Raw genomic sequence first — 12,489 nt, 5'->3', positions numbered from 1 at the left:
CAGGAACAACCCCAGTTATTGTGTCAACTCCAGATGAACCCATAAGTGGATTATAGAGTCCTGGAAGGATGGTATCACCTGGGCTGTGACACCTGTTTTCTCGACATTCCAAATAGGATCCTGGCTTCCTCATTTTCTTGCCCTTTGGAACCTGGCCAGTTGTTGGGTGACCTTCCTAGTTTTGCTTCTTTCTTCCCCCTCGTCCCCCCTCTTCAGTCATCCACTGAGCTTTCTTTTACCCCAAATTGTATGTTTACTTCGGTTCTCTTTGGTCTTATGGCTCATAATTCACCGCCCCACCCCACCCCACTCCACCCCCCCAAAAGACCAAACCTTGAAACTTCTAGGATAGTTTAGATAGATACCAGGAGGTGTCTAATGCCCTCTCCCTTCCCATTTTCCCATCAGCAGCTTTTGGTTTCAATACCATGGGGCTGTAGGGCTGAATGTATGTTCAGTTCTCTTCAAACAGAGCCTCAGGATAGACCCAAATAATCCTAAAACCCTGAACACCACACACAATGGCCCAAAGTAACCCTGGGAGAGATAGGCTTCTGCTCTTAGAATAGAAGCCTTCGACTTGCCCACTTTTACCCTAGAGAAAGATCAGAAGGGAAAGGATGTCTGAGATCTACTAGATGTAACTCATGCAGTGAACACTGGAGGGCTCTTCACTCACAGAATGGAACTTTAACAATCAGACCAAAGGTGTAGACCTTAAGCAGCAGCTATAGTATTTACTGAGAATCTTCAAAGTGCCAACTCTGTGCTGGACACTTAAATTACTTATTTTACTTATTTCTGATAACAGTATGATGCGTATTATCATCATTTTACTGTCTAATTATGCCTTCAACGGCAACATAGTTAAAAGAATGAAGCCAGAATTCAACTCCAGGTTCATTTAACTTCGGAATCCATGCTCTTCTCCTCTTTCCAGGCTACTACACTTTTTTTTTTTAAGATTTTATTTATTTGAGAGAGAGAGAGTGAAAGAGAGAATGAGCAGGGAGAGCGGTAGAGGGAGAAACAGACTCCCCACTGAGCAGGGAGCCCGATACTGGGCTCGATCCTGGGACCCTGGGATCATGACCCGAGCCGAAGATGGACACCCAACCATCTGAGCCACCCAGGTGCCGCACGGCTACTACTCTTCTTTACAGATAAGTAAACTGAGAAACCAGAAAGGTGATGAAGTTTGTTCAAGTTTATAGCGGCAGAGTTCCCCTAGTGTTCGTGCACAGCTTTCTCATGACACATGTAAGACATTGTGCTTAAAGGATACTCATGTGCTTTGTCCTACCCTGCTGGTTTTCTCACAAAGACGTGCCTTTGGAGATGGAGACAGAGGAACTACGTTCGAGTTAGGCCCATAGGTAGAGTCTCCTATTTAGGTACAACATGGCTAACAATAAGGAGCCCATGGGAGTGTAGTTAACATGGAGACCAGCTGGAATCCTGACTCCATTACTTACTAGCAGTATGATCTTGTGCAAGTTACATAGCATCTCTCACTTTTCTATTTCCTCATTTATAAAATAGGAATATTTCTTGCCTCACAGAATAGGATAGCAGTAAAAAAAAAAAAAGGGAAAATGCATATTCTGGAGTCCAGCTGCCAAATTTGTATTCAGGTTCTATCACTTTCTAACTATGTGACCTTGGGCACATTAACTAACTTCTCTGAACCTCAGTTTCCTTGTCTGTAAAAGGAGGTAGATAGTACCCCATAGGATTATCACAGGAATAAGTAACATAGAAAGAACTCATAAGTGCCCCTGACCCATAGTAAACATTTAACAAATGTTAGCTATTGTCATTTATAAGGTTAAATGTGATAATGTGGGTAAAGCTCTCAGCACAGTGCTGAGCACATAGTAAGTGCTCAATACACAGTAACTTTCTATTTCCAGCACACTATGAAACTTAGAAAAAAGACAAGTAAGTGACTAAAAGGAAGGGATGTTAAGGCCCCTGAGCTGCCATCAACAGGCAATGGAACTGGGAGGTTAAGAAAGCGGAAGACATCACCTCTCCTTGAACTTGGAGGAAACCAGAACCCCAGGAACCTCCCCACAACCGTGGCTTCAGTCTGTCCCACGTTCTGCAGGGGTTGGAATCTCAGTGGTTTGGGTCCTCTACCAATAATTTCACCAAACCTGGTCTCTCTCCTCTAGACTCTCTAGGGCAGTGGTTCTCAACCAGGAGTGATTTTGCCACAGAGGACATTTAGCAATATCTGGAGACATTTTGATTGTGAGAACTTGGCGGGGGAGGGTATGGGGGGAAGGCGGGGTGCTGACATCTAGCAGGTGGAGGCTAGGGATGTTGCTAAACATCCTCCGATGCACAAGACAGGCCCAAGCATCTAAGCATTACCTAGTCTAAAATGTCATTATTCCAAGGTTGAGAAACCCTGGCCTGGGGCTAAGGAGCTCTTCATTGGCTTATTGGACTTGGGTAGGGTTTGGGTGAGGTAGCAGGGAGGGGGAAAGGGAGACCCTTGTTGGAGATGCCAGGGACCAGTGGAGGCAGCCACTCCGCACCCCACAGTAAGGGCCCCAGGGTAGCTTCTTCCTCATTAGCAAAGACCAAACCGGGACAATGGAGAAAGAAACGAAGAAAGCGGAGCCAACTTCTTTATATGTGTTATATTTTTCATTAATAAATAGGTTTTTCTTCTTTAAACACAGAACATAGAACAGATTGAAACACTCCCCCCTCCCCCCGGTTCCAAAGACAAGAGTCTATAAAACAAATGCCAGCTGTCGTGCCCTGAGGGCAGAAAAAGTCTGGTGACCCCCACCCAGCCCTGCCCCCGGCAGCACCACCACCCCCACACTGCGAGAGAAGGGGGTCTGGGGCTTCTCCCTTGGACCCTGGGGACTTAGGTGAGAAGCATATGAATGTATGATGTCAGCTCTCCATGAGGCATGGGTCTATGCAAAGATGAGGTTTCCTTTTCATTGGCTCTGACCAGCTCCTGGCCTTCTGATTCCCGTCATGAAGCACCTGGGCTCGGCTCCCAAGGGAGCCGCCTCTTGGCTTCCCCACTCCACTCCTGTGCGGCTTCCTCAGAGGGGAAGGGAAGGGCTCGGGGACCCCGCCCGTCCCCTGGCCCACATGGAAGCACTGTGTGGAAGAGGCATGATGCTGAAGGCCCCCAAGCCCATGAGGCCAGCATGCCCCCCGCACCCCCACACCTTTCCTTCCTCTGGAGTGGGGGCGGGGGCGTGGGGGTGACACTGGGGCAGCCGCCCCCACCACAACCGAGTGCCTGGCTTGGGGTGTGATGGTTCTTTCTCAGTGTCAGGTCCTCAAGCCGGGCCTGGCTCTTTCCTCGTCCCATTCCTGTCTCCTTTCAAGCCCTCACCGTGGCCGTCTGCAAAACGCACGTCCAGTGTCCTAAATTGTCCCATCCTCCCTCTCCCCGTGCCTCTGCAACCCAAGGGAGGAAGTGGGAGGTTGCCTCCCTTCTCCAACCCCCACTTCACATAATGGAACAGCTTTTGGCCTTTTCCTTCTTGAAGGTAGAAGAGATGAGTTCGGAACGACTGGGGAGGTGAAGCAGTCGCTTGGAGAGGCTGCGGACAGGGCTCTTTGGGGGCACCGGGCTGGGCTTGTTCAGACACACCACAGACGCCGTCCGGAAGATGCTGTGGATACTCTTTTCTGAGGTGAAAGCCGAGCCTTCCAGGTAGATTTCCGCACCCAGCTGCTTGGCTATCGCACAGCCCTGTGGAGGGGGTGAGGTGGTCAAGGCAGTTGTCCCACGTGGCTCTGGGACCCTGCCTTCTATGCTTAGTGGTACTCCCCGGGGCTCCTCCCGATGGGACCCAAGTTCCAGTCTCCCACCACCACCCTCCGCTAACAATTTTCTGAAGGGGAAGCCTAAGTGCACCTTACGATCACCTGTAACACTTCTAAAACAACGCTAATGACAGACCGAGTAAGTCAGAATTTCTGTGGGTAGCGCCTAGGCATTAATATCCTTTTTTTTTTTTTTTAAGATTTTATTTATTTATTTGAGAGAGAGAGAATGAGAGAGAGAGAACACCTGAGAGGGGATAGGGTCAGAGGACGAAGCAGACTCCCTGCCGAGCAGGAAGCCCGATGCGGGACTCGATCCAGGGACTCCAGGATCATGACCTGAGCCGAAGGCAGTCGCCTAACCAACTGAGCTACCCAGGCGCCCTAGGCATTAATATTCTTAAGAGCTTCCCCAGATGATGCTAATGTGAACCACTGGTTTAAAAGAAGTGATCCTTACACTCCACGTGTGAAAGAAATTACCCAGGAATTTCATGAGAAATGCAACTTCTGTATTTTTCTCCCAGAGTGACTCGATGGGTACAGAGTCAGGAATTCTAACAAGCACCTCTAGTGATTCTAATGCAGGTGGGCAACAAAAAGCAATCTGAGAAACACTGGCGCGTGCCTGCCAGCCTACAGCATAAATCGGGGTAAACGGTTGCCTCCTGCCTCTAGCAAGATGACTGGTTTGCTGATTAAAGGGGGCCCCCCCAGAACACCAATTCTCCCTTGCCAAAGTGAGAGTTTGAGCAAGGGCCACATTTCAAGTCCTTTGCCTGTAGCCTTCCCCACCCCACCCTCAACACATGCGTGTGCACACACACACACCTGCTCATAGGAGATAGGTGCCTGTTTCTGGTGGGACAGCTCCATCAGCGTGCTCAGGTCTGTTCGCAGGTCTGTCTTACAGCCAATAAGCAAAACACGGGTGCTAGGACAATAATCTAGGATTTCCGTCCTCCACTGAAGAGCCATGTAAAAGGGGAGGGGGAGGAAGAAGAGTCAGTGGCTGACGATACCTGGAGAAGCCCAGCCGGCAACATCACACACGCCATCCAGCTTCTCACCAGCCCAGCCCTCCCTGAGTCACCAATGCCCTAATTATATCATCTTCCTCCTGGGGAGGACTTTGGGGCCACAGGAGCGCTGACCAGAGAGCCTGTCCCCTCACTCATCGGCCCAGTTCACCAAAGGAAGCACAGGGACAAAATCTCCCCCCACTCTCTGCCAAGCATGTGGGGCGTGGATCTGCCCCCTCAACTCAGTGGAAGGGCTTCACGGATCCAGAAAGCCATGAGGAATAGGGAGGAAGCCAACCAGTCTCTTCCCAAGGAAAGGAGATAATCCCAAAGTCTTCTGGGAAACTACTTCCACAAGGTATCCTGAGACTCTTCAGGATAGGCAGACTTTGCCCCCCAGACCAGGCGTTTCCTGCCAGTGTTCCACTCTGGCCTGCCTGGCTTGCCCAGTCCTGGTGGGCCTGGGATCAAGGGCTACAGGAGCTGTCTCCAAAAGACCCCATCTCCAACCCTCAAACTCCATCACTGAAAGGTTCTGACTCTCGATCCTTCATGTCCTGCGTCTTCACCACCACCCTCCCTTGCTGGGCCTCTGGCAGAGGAGTACAGGATACGGCAAGGGCAGGAGGCAAAGGGGGAGGGAATCTGGGTGCTAGTCCCAGAGCAGTAGCTAATGGTACGGTCTCAGGCAAATCTCTTCCTTCCCTGGCCTCAGTTTCTTCCTGCTACAGAAGAGGGGATTGGACAACAAGGTCCCCAAGATTCCTTTTTGTTCTCCAGCGGAGCTAGGGATTGCACAGTTATCCAGACTCACCTTCTTGAGTGCACTATCCACTGTCTCGGGTCGGCTGATATCAAAGCATAGTAATACTGCATCTGAGTCGCTGTAGCAGAGTGGACGGACATTGTCGTAGTAGGGAGATCCTGGTATGCGGGAGAAAGAGCTGATGGTGAACTGTGGCATTTGCCCTTCCCAACGGGCCTAAGCCCAACGGGCCCGGGGCCCTGGGAATACTATTCTTGGCCCTTAGGTTATTGGCCCCACCCACCTCCCAGGGGAACATGCTGCAGCCTAGAAGCTTGGGACCTGACCACCTGCCAGAAAGCAGTACAAAAACATCATCTTCCTTAGTCCTGAAAACAGGGAACGGGAAAATAAAAGGGGGGTAGACTATAATTTGGCCCTGTCTAGGGCTCCTACAGTGCCCTTAATTTCAGGTCTGCCGGTTTTCTGCGTCCCAGAGGAGGATGCCCCCAGCCCTGCAGAGAGACCAGGGCTTGCGTCAGGTGTCTTTCCCAGCGTCGGCCTGCTGCCCAACCTCTGCTCCATGCTGCTGCTCCAGGGTCTCTCCAACGAAGAAACAAACCTGCCTGTTACATAACTAGCCGCCCTGCTTCTTTGCCATGGGGTCAGAACTCTAGAAGGCTGGCAGGGGAGGAGGAACCTCATGGATTCAGTGCCTTACTCCTTCTGCCTGCAAAAAGCTGCAGCCCCTGTCCCCCAAGAGCTCAAGGAGGCAGTTTCAGAGAGAGCAGCACCCATAGCTAGGGATTTGGAGGCTCGAGTAAGGGTCCTTCACAGGGAGAGCAGCAGGCGATGCAGACCCAGGTGGTCATACACAGTATGGGAGAATGCTAGGGGCTCAGCCTGCCCCCCCTCCACCCTGGGGAAGGAACAGTAGCAGATTTGGAACCCAGACAATCCGTGCTCAGAATAGCAAGCAGCCCCTCTCCCTACACCGCAATCGCCATGGAAACTGGGGGGAATCCAAGCTGGGGTGGGGGGTTGGTTGTAAAAAAAAAAGAGAGAGAGAGAGAGAGTATAGAGTTGTTGCAATAACTGTCTGCCCCTTCAGCAACCTGCCCCCACCCCCTGTCTGAGGTGGGGTCTTAGCTCCGCAGCACTGAGCAGAGGGCAGAGCGCTGCCGCACTGGGGAAGGGGGAGGGGAGGGGAGGAGGCCTCCATTCTGGCTCCAGGCCATCCCCCTCCCCTCAGACCAGCAAGTGAATAATGGGATCAGGTTCGACCCTGGCCCCCTGGCCCCCGATGTTGGGAAACCCCATCCCGCACGCCGCTCCCACTTCTTCCTTCCTTGTGGGCACCTCATTTGCAAGAAGCAGTTGGAGGAGGACTGATAGCCTGCATCCTTTCCAAAATTGGGGTGTGGGGATGCGACACAGGGAAGAGACACCACTTTGCTTACTTCCCATTATCCGGACTGGGATTCAAGGGCTGCAACCTGACATGGGGGCGGGGTGGGGGCACTTTGGGGCAGTGGTAGTAAAAAGAGATGAGCTGCAGTAAGATTCCGGGAAGACAAGAGGTGGGCAGGGTAGGGCGACCCAAATCCCATACATCATGCAGCCAAGCTGCATTCCAGTCGGATCCAGCCAGCATAGCACAGTCCAGGATAACCAGAATCCTGCCTCCCAACCCCTGGAACTGCAACGGAGGAAGGCATACCAGGTGGAAGAATTTTTGTTTTGCTTTGTTTGGGGGAGGGGGGAAGCAAGGGGGGAATTTCATTTTCTGTTTATTCATCCCCTACCCCCAATCTTTTCAGACCTTAAAAATTAGATCATGGGAACAACAGCTCTTTGAGGAGTAGGATGGCATATTTATTATAGGTAACAGGAAACCCCCTAGTGATTTACACAGTTCCTCTTTAAACTCAGCCTGAATGTGCATTTTTGGAGGGAGGATTTTATTTTCTTTCTGTTATTCCTGGCTTTTAGTCCTTAATTATGACTCTGAGCCCAGTCTATTAAAAAAGAACTGGGGCAAGAGATAATGGTAAGGGATGAGAATCAAAGCAAAGGACAGCCTAGCACTGAGGGTTTAGGGTTGAGAGGAAAAATATTGCTTTCTACATTCCAGAAAGACCGGGCATCTTCTCCCTCAGCCCAGTACGGTGGGGGTGGGGTGACTGTCACAGCCACCCCCCTCCCTGCCACTGTCTACAACGAGAGAGTGCCCCACACTAAAGCCATCTCCCCCACCCTCCAAAACATCGATGATGCGTCGCTTCATCCCTGAGCCACAGCGGTATGACAAGTGGAACCGAGCTGCAGCAGGCGGGCAGCAGTGGCCCAAGATGGAATGCAGGAGACAAAACTGAGTCAGGAGCAGTACTTCCCCAAAGCAGGCTGGTCTCCGGCCTCAACCACCACTGCCTCCAGCAGCACGGACTCCTGCCTCTTATTTGGCTTGGCTCTGGGGCAGTAAAGGTGGGGGTGGGGGCATAGGGAGGGCAGGGAGTGTTAATGGAGAAGCCCTGCCTGACTACCCCCTCCCAGGTGTATTCATGGGTCCATTCACCTCACCATCCCAGCTCTCTGAGAGAAGGGGCTAGACCCAGAGAAGTGGCTTCTGGGGCTCATCCACTCTGCACCCCTGGACCTGCCAACCAAGGGAGTCTTCAGGTCCCCTTCTGTCCGTTTCCTGGCCAGCATCATACACACTCCTCCCCATCAAAGAGGGGAACAATTTCTTAAACACAGCAGCTGTAGCAGACCAGTGGGGGTGCGAAGGGGGCATCTGGGGCAGCAATCTTACCTGAGGTGTCCCAGAGACTGAGCTCCACCCTTTGTTCCTCGGTCTCCAAGCAGGCCGTGTAATTCTCAAACACGGTGGGCACATACGTCTGTGGAAAGAGAGGAAGGAGTTCGTCACACCCTGGGCGCCCCTACTCTCATAACCCTCTGGCTACATAAGAAGCCACTTACCGTAGTGAGACACTAAAGTGGCAGGGGATCAGGGGCAGGGGAGGGGAGGGGGATACTTGGCGCAGGGGGGACCACATGGGACAGGAAGGAGGGGAGTGTAGAGGCACAGGCACTTTGCTCCAGGAAAAAACGAAATCTGAATGACTTCCAGCAGGGGACAAGCCCCCTCCCCTCCTGCCCACCCCCCACCCCCATCCTAGATGGCCAGGGAGGCAAACATACAGATTCCTCTCATCTCCAGACTCGTATGTCTCCCAGTTTTAGAGCCACAAGCAAATGCTTAGCTCTTTATCTTCTCCCACAAGCCCCTCGGACCAGCAGGGTAGCAGAAGCCCGCCTGGAGACATGCTCGCGGAACCTCTGAGGAGGGATGAGGAGACGGGCAGGTATTACGTCAAGAAGAAACCCCAGACTCTCAAATGCCTCCAGTTCCCTCTCCCGAGAGCAGACCCCGGGATAAAGGGCGGTAGGAGGGCACTGGATCGGGGCCTATGGGTGAAGAGGTGAGGAGGAGCCGGCGGGGCGGCAGAAGTGGAACAGGTCTCTGGGGAAGCTAAGGCAGGGCGGTCCTCCAGCCGGGCGCCTGAGATCGGGCAGGGTGGCGTGCGGTGAGCTGGGGGGAGATGGCTCCCCCGGGCAGGTGGGAATCTAGCCCCGGGGAAGGCGGGCAGGCAAGGAGAAAAGCTGGCCAGCGGGCGGGCCGCTCACCTCGGGATAGCAGTCCTTCGCTAACACCTGTAACATCGCCGTCTTCCCGCACTGCACATCCCCCACCAGAACGAGCTTACATCTGGCCACGACTGGCTGGGGGGCGCGTCTCTCCTTCATGGCTGTAGCCTCCGCGGGACCTGGACTCAGATGCAGAGAGGAGAGGGTTGCGCCAGGTGCGTCTCAGCACAACAACCCGGCCGGATTCCTCGCCTCCCTCCAAATGAGAAGGAGGCCGGCACGGCCACCTTATATCTCCCCGGCCAAGCCAATCACAAGAGGAGGCGGACTCTGTCGAGGCCAATCCCTGAGGCGGGATCCCCTCCGGCAGCCAATGGTAGGAGAATCTGAGTCAGTGCCCTCTTCCTCCCTTCCCTTTCTCTTAAAGCTGCATCTTTGCTTCCTCTGCAAGGGGATTCCCACGCTGTTTGCATTTGTATTAGGAAGGGGGGAGGGGACGTGAAGCAAAATTAATGGTCTTGAGTGTCCATCAATTAGTGTCAAAAGCAAACTGGCCATGAAGGCAGAAAATGAGGTCAAGCTGGCGTTGTCCCAAGAGAAAAGCAGGATCTGCCTCAACTATAGACAGGTGGCAGCCGGGCTGGGGGGTGGGAGGGTGGCCCCACAGATCTCTGACCTCTTTGTTCCATCTAATCCCCATCCAAACCACTTCTGGCTTCCTCTCCCAGAGACTCCTGCTCTACCCTTTTATCAGCTCCTCCTGTACCCCTTTCAACGTCCACGTCTGGAATCGCCTTCACCTAAACAGACAGATGATAGATAGATAGATAGATAGATAGATAGATAGATAGATAGATAGATAGATAGATAGAAAGATAGGTAGATGATAGATAAAGTCTTTTTGCATCATCTGGAAAAAACCCACATAACTCCTGACCCAGAGATTGGCAGAGAGAAAAGAATGAGGGTGTCTGGCAACTGGGGATGAGAGAAAAGAGGAGAACAAAGCAAACAAAGTCCCTGTTGGGCCAGATCACTTCTCACCCCATGCCTGGCAGGAGCTGCGTAAGCGTGTTTGTTCTGCCGCCCGGGGTCAGCTTCCTGGATGAATCGGGCACAGGTCCAGTTCCAGGTTGATACCTACTAATGCCGACACACTCTGTGTGTCATCTGGTTAAAGTCCAGACTGGAAGACTGGGCCTGGGACTCTGGGATTAGCAGGCTGGAGGGCAACCCAAGGTTGAGAGGAGCTACGTAACTGCCTACCAGCCCTGCCCCTCAGAGCATGTTAAGGAGCCTCTCCACTAGGCAGAACCGTGGGATATACGCAGCTTGAATAGCCCACTCATTATTCAGGAACCAAGACAGTCTAAATAAGGCCTCCTGGGGATCAGGGATTGGAGTAAAACTGATCCTGGGCAAAAATGAGAGCACCCCAGAGTTTATCTTTAGGTCCCTTCTCTTTGTCAAGCTCAGCACCTCTGGAGCATGCCCTGGGTCTTGTTCTGTCTGAGCTTTACCTTCATTGCTGTCTCACCCAGGGATATTTCCCCTGATGTAAAGGATGTTTAGGGGCATCTGGGTGGCTCAGATGGTTAAGCATCTGCCTTCGGCTTAGGTCATGATCTCCAGGTCCTGGGATCGAGCCCCACATCAGGCTCCCAGCTCAGTGGGGAGTCAGCTTCTCCCTCTCCCTCTGCCTCTCCCCCTGCTTGTGCTCTCTCTGTCTCTCTCTCTCTCAAATGAATACATTTTTAAAATCTTTAAAAATTAAAATTAAAATAAAAAAATAAATAGGGGTGCCTGGGTAGCTCAGATGGTTAAGCATCTGCCTTCGGCTCAGGTCATGATCTCCAGGTCCAGGGATTGAGCCCCACATCGGGGCTCCCAGCTCAGCGGGGAGTCAGCTTCTCCCTCTCCCTCTGCCTCTCCCCCCTGCTCATGCCCTCTCTCTCTCTCTCTGTCTCAAATGTATAAATAAAATCTTTAAAAATAAATAAATGAATAAATAAAGGATGTTTAAAAACCTTTCCCAGACCCAAAGGCTCTAAGAGTGAGCTTTCCAGTGCTCACTATAGACAGGAGAATGGAGGGTATTTTGACAATATAGCCTAGTCTGTGTGCCTCTCATCAAGTCCTGTGGCATCCAGTCCAAATTACTTGGTTGAGGGCTCTGGGACTAAGTGTTGCATGGTCCTCTACTCATCTCCTGAGGTGCCCCTTCCTAAGGGAACCTCCAGAGTAGTAAGAGTTATCCAGGTGCTACCATAGCCTCCACTCCCAGGCTCTCTGGAAGTTTTTTCCCCACTTCATCCCTGAGGCCTCATTCTCAGCTCTCAGACGATATTTGTCTGTAGAGTTTGTCCTCTTCTTGTCCTTTTTCAGCAGGCTGACAGCTGGTCTGAACTGCCCATAAGTAAGGTTTGGGAGAGTTCCAGGAATAGCTGTAAGACCACAGACTGCTTCAACCTGGAGTCCTTTCCCTCAGCCTGACCTTTTCCTCCTCTTCCTCACCCTAAGTCTCATCTGGACTCAGTTCTGGAGGCCTCTATGATGTTCCCATACATCCTCTAACCCTTAACTTGGTTCCCTCCAATGGCAGCCCCCATTGGACTCCAAACCCCAATGGCTTCAGCCCTCTTTCTCCCCCATGTTCTCTACCAGCCTCCCCCCACACACACCCTCTCTACCAGCCACTCCAAAGAAACATTCGATGTAAGTGAAAACTGTTCCTGCCACGCAAACAGCTTCCTTTGGCTTCTAACAAGATTGCTATTCCTGAGCTCCTCTGAGATAGACATTCTGGGAGCTGGTGCTAACACCGATTCTTCCCTGGGTGGCTGTATCTCGGGGCAGGACAGCAGAAAGCCTGAGCTGTGAGACAAAGCAGCCCCCATCATGGCTGATTCTCAAGATGTGTCTGAAGATATTTTGCAGGTCACATGGTTATGAGTTGTGGTGGGAAAAGTAATGTGTGTGAGTGTGTGTGTGTGTGTGTGTGAGGTCAGAAGGCAGCGTGGCAACCTGAAGAGAGAATGGAGCCAAAGTTCAGCAGGTGTGGGTTTTGGACCCTGCTCTGCCCTTACCAAGCTGTTAGGACGTTTGAGTAAGTCACTTCCCTCTCTGGGCCCATTTCTTATATGTAATGTGAAGGGTTTGGACTGGAGAATGGGGTTCTTAACCTTTCTTTCTTGCTTTCTTGCTTTCTTTCTTTTTTCTTTCTTTCTTTCTTTCTTTCTTTCTTTCTTTCTTTCTTTCTTT

General features: G+C 51.9%; 1 protein-coding gene across 1 annotated transcript; it reads right to left on the bottom strand.

Moving 5' to 3' along the window:
* Positions 1-2,756: 2,756 nt before the first annotated feature.
* On the bottom strand, positions 2,757-9,487 carry RND1 (Rho family GTPase 1). Its single transcript, XM_035002040.1, has 5 exons — positions 9,268-9,487; positions 8,390-8,477; positions 5,647-5,756; positions 4,642-4,776; positions 2,757-3,736 (listed from the first exon to the last, which is right to left on the bottom strand). The coding sequence occupies exons 1-5, from the start codon at positions 9,385-9,387 to the stop codon at positions 3,491-3,493; spliced, it is 699 nt and encodes a 232-aa protein (XP_034857931.1). The 5' UTR covers positions 9,388-9,487; the 3' UTR covers positions 2,757-3,490.
* Between the last annotated feature and the right edge of the window lie 3,002 nt (positions 9,488-12,489).

Source organism: Mirounga leonina, unplaced genomic scaffold (assembly GCF_011800145.1).
Source record: "Mirounga leonina isolate KUSES-001 unplaced genomic scaffold, KU_Mleo_1.0 Mir_126, whole genome shotgun sequence".
Classification (NCBI taxonomy): domain Eukaryota; kingdom Metazoa; phylum Chordata; class Mammalia; order Carnivora; family Phocidae; genus Mirounga; species Mirounga leonina.
Note: the sequence above shows the minus strand (reverse complement) of the source record. Positions and strands in the feature narration are given on the sequence as shown.